Here is a 13,007-nt window from a genome sequence, read left to right as displayed (position 1 = left end):
TCCGCAGCCACCATTCAGCAGCTGAAATGAGTTTTGCCTCAGCTTTTTCGATATTTGTTTTTTAATAAAGACCAAGAAACAGTGCAAATCTGTATTGATGCTGTTTTCCAGTAAATATACCGGTAATATCATCATTTGCTTTGTACTTTACATTTAAGGGGTATCATACTGATAGATTACGCTGGGACTCATGATTAGTTAAACCAAATATACACACACACGGACGCCTGACCATAAGTATGGCATGTGCTTTTTGAACATCCCATTCCTCATATAGTCCTCATTTGCTCTTATAATTTACCCACCCTTCTGGGAAGATGTTCCACCAGATATAAATTGAGCAAGAACCACATTTACATTTATAGCATTTGGCAGATATCCTTATCCAAATAAACTTAAAACTAAGCAGTTCTTCTTTTCTCCCTGCAACTGCACCACTCCACTGGCCTCCCTCTCATTCACACACATGTAATCTGTCTTATTTCTACTGACTTTCATTCCCCTTCTCTCCAGCATGTACCTCCACCTCTCCAGGCTCTTCTCCACCTGCTCCCTATTCTTACCACAAATCACAATATCATATGCAAACATCATAGTCCACGGAGACTCCTGTCTGACCTCGTCCGTCAACCTGTCCATCACCACTGCAAACAGGAAAGGGCTCAGAGGCGATCCTTGATGCAGTCCAACCTCCAACATATATAAATCATGTATGGAGATGAGTTAATGAGGTTGTTTTGTTTTTGGACGCACAAGAAACCAGAGGGTGTTTGTTAACTGCCCCAATTCATATTTTTGATTTCTTTGCATTATATTGTATCTCCACTCTTCTGGGAAGACTTTCCTCTAGATTTTGGAATGTGGCTGTGGAGATCTGGGATCATGTTTTGCAAGGTATCAATGTTATATGCGGAGATCATCCAGTGTTTCAGTTCAACCCAAAGTTGTTAAATGAGGTTGAAGAGGTCAGGGTTCTCTGCAGGACTCTCTCAAGAACTTTCAGTCCAAACTTCCCACACCATATGTTCATTGACATCACTTATGTCATGCTGGAACAGGTTTCTGGATTGTATTGTATATTGCAAAACGGTTTATGTTAAGAGATACATAGACAAAAAAAAAGTACTAAAACTTGTACCTTGTGTGGATTGATCACCTTTTTTGTAAAGGAATTTATAACTGCAAAGACCATTTTGCTCTAGAATAAATTTGTCTTTTGCGTGTGACTTTTTAAAGCCCTTTAGATGCCCCAGTGTACAGGACATGTAAATGCTGCCTGGAAAAATAAGCAGTCTCTCTTAGTTTGCCCTCTGTTGTTATTCTGTCATCTCTTTCCATAGCTATGTCTGATCTTTGTGTGTGTGTGTGTGTGTGTGTGTGGGGCCCAAAAGTTTTAGCCCCCTCTGGCTAAACATAACAGGCTTTGGAGTGAAAGCTGGTATGTTCAGCTGCATCCTCAGTGCAATCGTTAGGCTTTGTATGTCTTCCTACGTTGCCATTAGTTTCTTTTTCGCAATTCGCATTTTATTTGGATCTTGATTTTCTTTTTATTTAATTCACTCGTTTTTTATTTTATTCTCTTTCTCTCTTTTTCTCTCTAGATGGCTGTGCTCTTTGATAGGAATGCTGCTGGTTGGGGTCAGCATTATCTGTGTAAGTGGAGGAACACCTAGTTTAGGATAACAAGCATTTCTCGTTTTTCTTTTTTTCTGGAAATAATATCCAGCTTGGAAAATAGACCTTCTAGACATTATAAGAATTTACATTTAGGACATTTGGCAGATGCCCTGTATCCTGATAACGTCATTTATACTGCAGAGTTAAGGGTCTTTTCCAAAGGCCCAGCAGTGGCAGCTTGCAGGAACTTGGATTAAACTCACGACCTTGCGAACAGAAGTCCAATATCTTATCCACAGAGCCACTGCTTCCCTTCAGAATGTTTTCCTACAACCTTTGTGGCAATGGGTCTTTACTTCCTCAGCAACCACACCCACATACATACACACATACATCTGTAATAGTGTCAAAACGGTATTTTCCTAACAATTGTGAGGAAAAGGACTGTTCTTTTTTCCAAGGCAGGAAACAGCCTTAAACCAAACATGATTCCGTAATAAATGGAGAAGCAGGCATAAGGTTTTTTAAGAGCAGAGAGAAAAGGAATGGGTCCATAAACATAAGCAGACTCTCTCTCTCTGCCTGGGCCACTTCCTGTCAGATAAAATATCAGGCCTTTCTATTAAAACAACCTATTGAATTAGTTACTGTATAAATGTGTGTGTGTGTGTGTGTGTGTGTGTGTGTGTGTGTGTGTGTGTGTGTGTGTGTGTGTGTGTGTGGGCGACAACACAAATCTAAGTGCTATTGAGGACAAACAAATTCCAGCATGTATCTGTCTTTTTCTCTCTTTCTGAATCACTCTAAGATGGCATTCATTTTGCATTTGTTGCTTCACAGGTGCCTTTTGCGAAAGACATCTACGGACTCATCCTGCCGAACTTCGGCGTCGGTTTTGCGATTGGTAAGCAAGACCACGTTTCACTTCCTTTCAACAGCAGCTTTGGAATTTTGTTCCAGCCGCATTGCAAATCTTCTTTAGGCTGCTCCCTTTAGGGGTTGCCACAACCGATCATCCGTCTCCATACCATCCAGTCTTCTACATCTGCCTCTTACAAATTAACCACCCGCATGTCTTCCCTCACCACTTCCATAAACCTCCTCCTTGGCCTTCCTCTCTATCCTGCACATGTCCAAACCATCTCAATTGTTCCTCTATCATCTTGTCTTCAAATCATCCTAGCATTACTTCACAAAGTGTCGGTGCAAGGAATAATGCATCCATGTGTGTGTGTGTGTGTGTGTGTGTGTGTGTGTGTGTGTGTGTGTGAGAGAGAGAGAGAGATTGAGCTGTATTCAAGTAATAGTAGGGAGTTACTGTTAGAGGAAATGTGTGTGTTTCCTGTGAGTGTCACAATTTGTGTCAGCCATATTGGTTGCTGGGAAATGGCGTCTCTAGCAGACTGTGACCTTGACTTAACAGAGGTTTAATGTCTACATACACAAGTCCAAGTGTTTCCATTTCCGACAGCTATGTCTCAGCTTTTTGCAAGAATGTGTGACGTTCAGGAATGAAATGAAGTATAAAACAAATCTTTATAGGTTAGTTATAAAGTAAAAAAAAAAAATACTGAATTTGTCAGATTGGTGAGGTGTTATAAAGATTAGTTTGAATGCAAGCTGATTCTACTATTTTTTGCTGCCCTGTGTGTGTATGTGTGTGTGTGTGTGTGTGTGTGTGTGTTTTAGGCATGGTGGACTCCTCTATGATGCCAATCATGGGCTACTTGGTGGATCTGAGACACGTCTCTGTATACGGGAGCGTGTACGCCATCGCTGATGTGGCCTTTTGCATGGGCTTTGCATTCGGTGAGGAACCCGAACGTTGTCCTTTTTACTGAACGTTGTCCTTTTCACTGTAAATGCTGACTCATGGTGTAGGAGAAGCTCTAGATAAAAGAAGGAGTCTCCAGTTTGAGGGATTGTTCACTTTTAGATTTGCAGCTTCTCAGTTAAATAACAATCTGCCTGGTGAGGAAATGGCTGTTTATAGTTGATGTTCAACGACATAAAATGTAGAAAATTAGAATAGAATATGTCTATACTATTCTCTATTATTCTTCTGTCAGCATCAGTCAAATCTGTAGTATAAGAGGAAGAAAACGTGATGATACCAGAGGCTTATCAGTGTGTTTTTTGTCACAGGCCCATCCGCTGGTGGCGCTATCGCACGCAGTATCGGCTTCCCATGGCTCATGACCATCATCGGCGTGGTGGACATCCTGTTCGCTCCACTTTGCTTCTTCCTCCGAAACCCTCCAGCAAACGAGGAGAAAATGGTCAGAGTCGTTATGCTTATTATCACTGGCTATGAACCTTGTCTGAGTTAAGAACTACTCGAGTACACATTGACCATTAATTCAATTGTGCTGAACAGTTCACATAGTTCTTTTGACCTGCTGTATAACAAACTACACAAATTTTCAATGGGGTTCTAGGTGTTCGAACACAACACATTGCTTTGCAATATAATGTATGCAAATAATTAAATATTGTATTTTTTTTTAACACAGCATAGAGATTTTTTAAATTTACAAAATAACCCTGAAAAACTATTGATACTACAAACAGATCATATGGTTGGCTAAAAAGATGTGGTGTATATGTTTGGTTTTAGAAATGTGCCTATAAAAAATATAGTTATAATTCTGTGTGCATGCAGAGAGACACGGATATTTAACCTAGCCATTAGCTAGTAAAGGTTCTAGCTAATAGCTAGTCTGTCTGTCGAAAATATAGTATATTGCTTAACTTCAAGCATTTCACAAGTTTGCCACATATGGCTGGAAAAGAAATGTACTAGAATATGTATGACTTGAAGTGAATCCAGCTAATGGTTAAAAAAATTCATCTAATGTTAGCAAACCTTGCTAGCAACACTGATCACTGATTTAAAACTATATAATGTTTTTTTAGTTGCTAGCAAACCTGGCTAATGCTTTTAAATATATTAAGCTTGCCTAATGTTAGCTCATTACAGATCTAGATAAGGTTTATCTAAATGAACTGTAGCCGTGATATTTATTGAAGAGATCACAGAAAAGAAGGCTATCGTTCAATCGTGTTACCATTAGAACGAAATATACATTTATAAACACTTAAAGCACATGCTGTTGGTATGAAAACAGGATATCTGTTAGGATAACTGGACCTTTTACTGTGATGTGTTTGAAGAATCGCATGGTTTATGACGTCTGAAGACATGATATATATTTATTTAGGATCATTTTTTTTTAAATAATACAATTAAATTTATTAAAAAATATAAATGATCAAATCGTACTTAATTTTTTTAAAAGGTTCTCCATCCTGATTTGAAGCCTCTTGTGTAATCAAATATGATAAAAATATAATATAATATAAATATAAATATAAGCATAATAGATCCAAACAAAAAAAAAAAAAAAAAGATTGCCCAGATTGCCCTTCAGCACAGATCAAAGAGCGATGCTGATTGGAAAGAACGCAAATACACACCGTGATCAAAGCTCTGCGTTCTGTGTTCTTTTTCAACAAGGGCTTTTTACGAAGAACATTTACGACCACGCACATAAACAGAGTTACACACATTTTCACACAAACCTACAGCCTCGTCTACTGGATCCACAATGCAGAAAACAAAAATATTCCTATGCAAAGAAAATTTATAAATAAAATAAAAAAAAATTGTTGTTGTTTTTGAGAGACACTTGCATGTTTCTTTTGTTTCTATGCAACAAACTAAGTCATTTAATAGTACACAGATTTACTTTGAACAATATAAATGACCAGATGTTACACTTTATAGTCATTGAAAAATCCTGCCTTAGCTCGAAGAACAGCTTTACACACTCTCACATCTTCTTGCCATACCTCGTGTAAAACTTTTTTTACTAGTTGGAGGTTTCTTTTAGACCTTGTGATCCAGTTTATCCCAAAGCAGATCAATAGGATTTAGGTGCGGAGACTGGGCAGGTCATTCCATTATAGATAACACTCCAGATCACTGACAGAGCTCGGACATGCGCTTCAGACTTGCGTGGAGTTGAAGTATGGTAGCTTTGTTAGTTTCATTATTCTTGTCACCTGGAATACGTGTCCAACCTTCCCTGATCTAAAACAACCGCACACCATTACACTTCCACCTCCATGTTTAATTATGAGGGTGAGGCAGTCTGCTAACATCTTCTCTTCTGTTTTCCATATTAAACAAGTTCTTTTGTAACAGACAAAAATGTAAATGCAAAATACAAACTCAGTAAAATTGGACAGTAATTGACTGAGAATGTTCTTGGACAAATTATGGCAAAACTTGACACTTTTAGCTCTAACAGAAGAACTTATAACAGGAGAGAAGATCATAAGTTCAAATTCCATGAGTTCCGACATCCATGCAATCATTTCCCACACCATTACTGGTTTGCATTTTTTCTTTTTAATATCAAAGGCCTCTTAAATGTCTGCATCTAAAATTTTATGTAATTTCTATCACATGAATGACTCTCTTTTCTGTCCATCTCTCTCTCTCTCTCTCTCTCTCTCTCTCTCTCTCTCTCAGGCCATCCTGATGGATGTCAGTTGTTCAATGAGGACGCGTTCGTACTCCACCCACGGCTCCAGCTATCAGATGGGAGACGACATGGACTTGGACAGTCCAGAGTAGACGCCTTTACTCTCTCTCAGACCTAAACCTTTGACCCCATGACCCTTAGCCGTGTATGTGCCCTTCTAGAGTTTATTTTGCTGTATTTAAAAAATAAGAATAGGGACTGTAACAAATCCCACTGGTTCCACGCTGGAAGTGAGAGAGACAGGCAAAAGTTCACCAAGCAGAGCTTTATTTATTTACTTCCCTCACCCACAGTCTCGCAGTTCGGAACGCCTTTGCAGCTTGACGTCTGCCGGCGCCCACTCCGCCCGCCGTCTTCTTCCGCCACTCACCCGTCTCACTCGCGGATTGGCACGCTTTCACTTTCTAGCGCCCGCCCGAGTTTTCCTCGCGAACTGGCAAGCCTTTCCCTGGCGTCCGCCCAAGTGCACTCGCTGGCTTCCACGTCTTTCACCTGCGCCCGCCTGCGCTCAGTCACTGTCCAGCGAACCTTCTGCTCTTCTCTGCTTGGTGGCTCTTACTCAAAGGCTGGTGCCTCGCTCCTCTTTTCTGCCGTCGCTGGACTGAAATGGGGCGCACTGGTTAGTCTCTTCAGCTGCAGCACTGGTTAGTCTCATCAGCTGCATGTCAGTAAAGCAAGAGAGGGGAAATAAAAGAGGGAGAGAAGCTGCCTGTCCCTGCGTACACCACCACCTGGACTTCCCTGGAGAGGCGTGGCAGATGGTGGAGTGCCCGTTTTCGCCTGTCCCATCTCGCCGAACAGGTCGCAGGTGGCGGCCGCAGTGTCTGTCTCCCTGGCCTTATACCCCTCTTCCAGCACGGGTTTCTGCACCACTGTAACATATTACACTGGTTCCGCACTGAAGTTAGAGAGACAGGCAAAAGTTCACCAAGCAGAGCTTTTTATTTACTTTTGTTTTCACTCCGGCTCTTTCCTATTAGTACTCACGCCGGGAGTCACCCACAGTCTCACGTTTCGGGACGCCGGCACCCACTCGCGAATCGGCATGTTTTCACTTTCTATCGAGTTTTTCTTGTTATCAACCTCCGGCGTCAGTCTCACTCCCAAATTGGCAAGCTTTTATTTTCTAGTTTTTCTCGTGGGCCTTTCCCTGCCTTCCACCCGAGTGCTTAGTCTCCATTCGGCGACCCTTCCACTTTTCTCTGCTTGGTGGCTCTCTCCCTAAGTCTGGTGTCTTGCTTTATTGGGGTCACCGGACTGAAACAGAGCGCACTTATTAGTCTCATCAGTTGCAGGTGTTTCTTACCGCTTGTTCCGCCCGGCTCCTCCCACCACTCACTCACTGCTGGCACAGGGACTTTTACCAGAACCATGTGGCTGAGTTTTGGAGGATAACCTCCCTAAACACTTAACATTGTTCGTTCTGCTGAAACCAAAGCCATTTGTTGTCATTGTCCTTTAAAATTCGGGTGAAAGTGGCACGTCGATGCACCCAAAAGCCTTAGCTACAAGCTCAGTGGGGCCATTCATTTGGAAACAGGGTCTTTAAAGCCACCAGCACGGATGAAAGAAATGGAATAAAAAGATGCTTAAAGAATGTTTTTAAAGAACAACATAAATCAAAGATTTCCATATTGTCGTGAAGAAAGTTTACTTAAATTATTAAAAATCATCGTACTGCTGCTGCAGTGTGTAGTTGTTGGTAGACCAAAAACTTTCTATATATTATGTTATGGTATATTATTATACAACATGTTATAAGGTTATTATTTTAGGATTTTTATTCTCCCACCCGCAATTCATTAAATTCTCATATAACCACTAAACGTCACTAAATCTTCTTTAGCCATTAGAGTTTTGTGATCTTGTACAATTATATTGTATTATATCGGATTAGAATGATATTTATTTAACAGTTTAATTATATTTTTCGGGTTTACAAAGATGACTCATTGAAAACAGGCCACACTGTACGTAGACATTTTGCCTTTTCTTATAATTTTACAATTTTATCCATCATTCGAGGTTATTTGGTTGTAAAATCCCTGATTGTGGCTTTAAAACATGAAACTGAGGGTCACCTGTGCTCCGTCAGCAGCATACAATATAACCGCTTTAACAATCATTCGAAATTCTACACTAGGATAGACGTTAAACTATGTGTTCATGCTATGTTGCTGTTGAGGTTTTCTTGTTTTGTTTTTGCAGGAGAGGATGTTTGATAAGAAAATTTTCGGGTGCGGATAAAAACTATTCATATTTTCACCTTGAAATGGCCTTACAAAGTTTCCTTTATATAACTGGAGGTGACTGTTCTACAAAGACCCCATGCCAGATTCATTACTTTTTTTTAATACAACATGCTGAACGTTGAGCATAAACATGAGTAAATTGTGTGATGATGTCTGTAGTCAGTCTGAAGTTCATGTGAAGTTTACATTCAGTGTTGCCTCCAAGCCGAACTTGCTTGCGCACTGTTCCTGTCATGTTCCTGTTTAGTTCTGAAGGAACTATGATTGAAGACGTCGATGTTGTATTATTTATTAATTATGATGGCAGATACAGGGTGGTGCAAGGACATTTTAGAACTAGGAGTTGGTGGCCCTGGGGCGTCATTGATTGTTTGGAACCAGTGAGATTTTGCTTGGAAGTTCTTGCTATTAATTATAATGGAGCAGATGAGCGGTGCAGAATGAGCGTTCGTTGTAAAGCCTTTCATAAGATTGGTGACAGTGCGAGTCCTGCGTAAAGGGAATTTCGGCGCCATTACTAGTAAGGACGTCACGATCGCGTTCCGTTTGCTCATTTTGAAGAAACAGGTTCGTCCTTAAAAATGAGGTTCCCAAATGCTGTTAAACGACCCGCACACCAGAGAATATCGAGGCTGTTTGAACTGCCGTCATAAGGAGTCCTCGCCGCTCCGTTCCACAGCCGCCATGTTGTAATCGCATGAGCAGACGGGACACGATCATGACGTCCTAACTGGTAATGAAGATTTTATAGCGATCGCTCCTTGTGCACCTTTTTAATGCTTCAATATATCTAAGGTCAAGGGGTTTGAAACGAGCACACACTGGTTTCAAACGAGCCCCTGGATCGAAAATCCTAGTTCCAAAATTTCCCGTTTCTCTGCGCCACACTTCAGAATCATTAAAACAATCAATTAATCAATCGATTAGTCTGGAAAATGTCCCAGAAAGAGCACAATATAGCTCCTCGTTAGGAATGAGTTGTATTTGTACTATTATTGTATCTAAGCGTTTATTTTTTTGCAAATTCCGTCATAAAAAATACTAAAAATCTAAACGAAAAACTAAAGTCTAGTGCGCAGGAGAACGTTTCCATCATTTTTAGTCCGGTCCAACAATAAACACACTGCTGTAGAGGATATTGTTATAGTGCCTCAGTTGAATTAGATAATAATCTGATTTCTAAAATGTATATAGTATATATCTATATTTTAGTAAACACGTAGAAGAAATAGTAATGAAAGATGTCTATTGTAAGTCCTGCAATCTTTTTCTTTCTTTTTCTTTAATAGGCACCTTATGTTGAGGTTTGTACTCCTAAAAGCCATATCACATAGTTGTTTTAGATTCTGTTGCTGCTTTATTACTTCATGAGTTTCTGATGGAAGGATCTGGATAGCAGGTGGTCTGAAAAGCAGACTCTGTGATGCGGTTATACCTTCAAGAGTACGTCTAACATCTTGTAATCGGATCTGTAGTGTTATGAAGCGTGCAGCGTTAAAGCGGCGTGCGTGCATGACTGCCATACACACGGGGCAGTTCGAGCGAATGGGTAACGCAGTTAAATTATACGTTAGAACAACTGGATTGATTTCTACAACTCTGAGATCGTTGTGAAATGAGGTCGTTGTTTCTACCGCCAGCCTTGTAGTGAATATGTAATCAGTTTTTGCCTATAAATGCAATCTTACTGGCATATTGTACATTGAGCCACACAAAAAAACAAAAATTCCTTTCAACACAAATTTAAGAACAAATGTACGTTTCTGTTTAGATTCGTCTTCATTTTTTTGCTCTCGTTCAACAATATTAGCATCTCGAAATGAACTAAACAGAATCTGCTACAGGCCACACAGAACCGTCTAATTATAAGACGTATCGGTACAGTGATCCGATCCTCTCAGAAGCCTAAATATCAATTAGAGTCTAACTGCTAAAAAGCCATTATGACAATTTCCAAACAGCATTCTTTAAGACTCCAAGGTAGACTAGGCCATGTCTCAACTTACCATATTTTTAAGTTACGATGGGGTCACTGTAGCACATCTCTATCGTAAGGCAGGGACTACCTGTACTCCAAACACGGGGAATATAAATTATTTCCTAGGGACAGTATCGACCATTTGATTAAATCAACATCGTTAGCTTTTTGGGTGGTTTCAATTCAATAATAATGCTATATTACCATATTTGCTCAGTAATACATTTGTTGTCACAATTCCCAATGCAGTAAGCTACATAGTGACTTTCAACCCTCGATCTGTTCCCTCTCTCCTGCGTGACGTTTTATAGATTGCAGGTCACACACTGTATGAAAAATAGGACGCCTTGTTGAAGCGGTTGCCAGATTCTCGTGATTATAGTATGCATAGAAGTTTGTTCTGCTCGCATACATGCTACGTTCCTGCAGAACATCCCTGTCCAACAGACATTTCAAACTCTGTCATTTTTTTTCTTGTTCCGAGATGTGTTGCGTGGTCGAGATCACGTGCGTACGTGCCAATGTCAAGTGTGTGCCTTTATTCATGTGTTTACTGTACGTATGTCCGTGTGTGTGTGTGTGTGCAAGTAAAAGTATCTCCTCAAGGCCATGAGAGGACAGTTTTGTATCCTGTAGAAAGGTCCTGTAGTCAGGATTCGAAATCATAAGACTGTAACACTATCGGTGTGTGTGTGTGTGTGTGTGTATGTAGTTGTTGGGACTACAGACAAAAAGAAATAAAAAAAAAATCACTGTTGAATATTGAGTACGCTTTGTGTGAGTGTGTTTGAGTGGACTATTCTTCTTAGGTGTGAAAAACATCTTTATGGGTTCTTGTGCAGCACATGAGCTAGTGCATTGTGTGTGTTAGGTTGAACGGATTTATCCGTCGCTCTTACTGTTTTTGCTTTGGAGCGTTTCTTAGTTCAGAACTGAAATTCTCAAAACTTCTTGTTCAACCTCCACACGATGTGGTCACTTGCTTTAAATACAAATTGCGAACGCTTTTCATTCATTTAATTGATTGGAAACAACTGTCTGCTGTTTCCTACTTTAGCAAGTGTTTGTCAATTTGATTAAAATGTATTATACTGGTTATGGTGTCGAATCTAATATGAACTCGGATGTTAAGCTAATTTATTGCTCAGAAGCTCCTGATTCCAGAACTTCCATTGACGGTATGAGACTGTAGAGGGAAACACACTCCAGTGCTCATGTGATTTCTTACTCACGGGTGCTTGCATTGTGTTTTTTATGATTTGTATTCACACTTGTGTGTCTCAAAATTTGAATGGGTTCCCCTTTGAGTCTGGTTTCTCTTAAGGTTTCTTCCTCATACCATCTTAGGCAGTTTTTCCTTGCCACAGTCACCCTGTAAAGCTTCTTTAGGACAATGTCTATTGTGAAAAACACTATAAATATAAACTCACATGAATAGTCTTAACCCCAGAACATCTCGACATCAGATCATCGCATAAGTCATTGAATGCAAAATGGTTAAATCAGTTGTCATCTGTCAATCTTAAATTTCTATTTAATATTTTTTTTTTTTTAATTGATCATTTGTGCAGATGAATCTTAAATGGCACTAATAAAGGAGAGTGTGATTGCCATCAGATCAGCCAATGATCAGCTAGTTCTCTAAAATAGGTCAAAGGTGAATCTCGTGAACCTTCAATTGGTGAGAGTAAACAAAACACGGAATTCTGTCTGGTCTCTTGGAATTAATATACTGTATATAGAGTAATGTGTACATGTGTGCTGTTGAAATTTATACTGTAGATGTTCTTCAGAAGAAATTCAGCCTTGTGCATTTTCAATCAGTGTAATCCAAACATCAGGAAATTCTGGATCTGTGTACCAGCGGACTATCGGCTTTGTAAACAATGACAAAAAGGGCTCGGTATTCTGGTGGAAATGAGATGTTCATTGACACAGACTTACTTTTTTACAAGATGAACTAAGGCTATTTGTACAAATTGTTTTGAGAAATCCACAACTATTACTGATGATTTGAGAAATGCCTAAAAGAAACTAAAAAACCCACCCTGGGGGTGATCATCTTTCGAAAGCACGCATTAACATTTCCGACGGTGATTAAACTTTCTTCCTGCGCCCAGAAATTCTATTGATTTTCAATATGAACAGTTTATTCTTAAGTAAATGGGTCCGAGTATGGAAGCCTTGCATTTCCGATGATCGATCGACACGCCGATCTCATCTACAGCTCAATAAACTGCACGGGTTGCCAGCTGCTTTCCGATCAATACGCGTGTCCACTTTGTTTTCAGTGAACACTTGGAGCATTTTGGAGAACAACTCGACTTGCATTTAAATCGAGTCAATAGCAATCACCACATCCGATTTTCCCTCGCTTGAGGATTGGCATGGTGGCCGACAAACAAAAAAGCAGCCGGCAAAACTGAATTACTGTGGCGTTTAGTGCTAATGCGTGTCTGGAATGAATATCATCATATAAGGAATAAAACCTGAAAAATGGTTGTTGCGATGCAGCCTGAGGAATAATGGAGTCACAATCACTTAGAAGTTAATACATTCTTAATAACATTATGTCCACCAAAGGCTTTTATTCGCAAGTTGCTGGCGATT

The 13,007-nt window shown here is 39.9% G+C and overlaps 1 protein-coding gene across 1 annotated transcript in view; it reads left to right on the top strand.

Moving 5' to 3' along the window:
• Window positions 1-11,545, top strand: part of slc18a2 (solute carrier family 18 member 2) — a 29,995-nt gene extending 18,450 nt beyond the window's left edge. The window contains exons 12-16 of the mRNA XM_046856282.1: window positions 1,602-1,653; window positions 2,458-2,521; window positions 3,307-3,426; window positions 3,763-3,896; window positions 6,155-11,545. Coding sequence (XP_046712238.1) covers window positions 1,602-1,653; window positions 2,458-2,521; window positions 3,307-3,426; window positions 3,763-3,896; window positions 6,155-6,259 — 475 coding nt within the window. The 3' untranslated portion in view covers window positions 6,260-11,545. The remainder of the gene's footprint in view (window positions 1-1,601; window positions 1,654-2,457; window positions 2,522-3,306; window positions 3,427-3,762; window positions 3,897-6,154) is intronic.
• Window positions 11,546-13,007: the final 1,462 nt, after the last annotated feature.

This window comes from Silurus meridionalis, chromosome 8 (genome assembly GCF_014805685.1).
Source record: "Silurus meridionalis isolate SWU-2019-XX chromosome 8, ASM1480568v1, whole genome shotgun sequence".
Taxonomy (NCBI): Eukaryota; Metazoa; Chordata; class Actinopteri; order Siluriformes; family Siluridae; genus Silurus; species Silurus meridionalis.
This window is presented reverse-complemented; position numbering and strand designations above follow the sequence as displayed.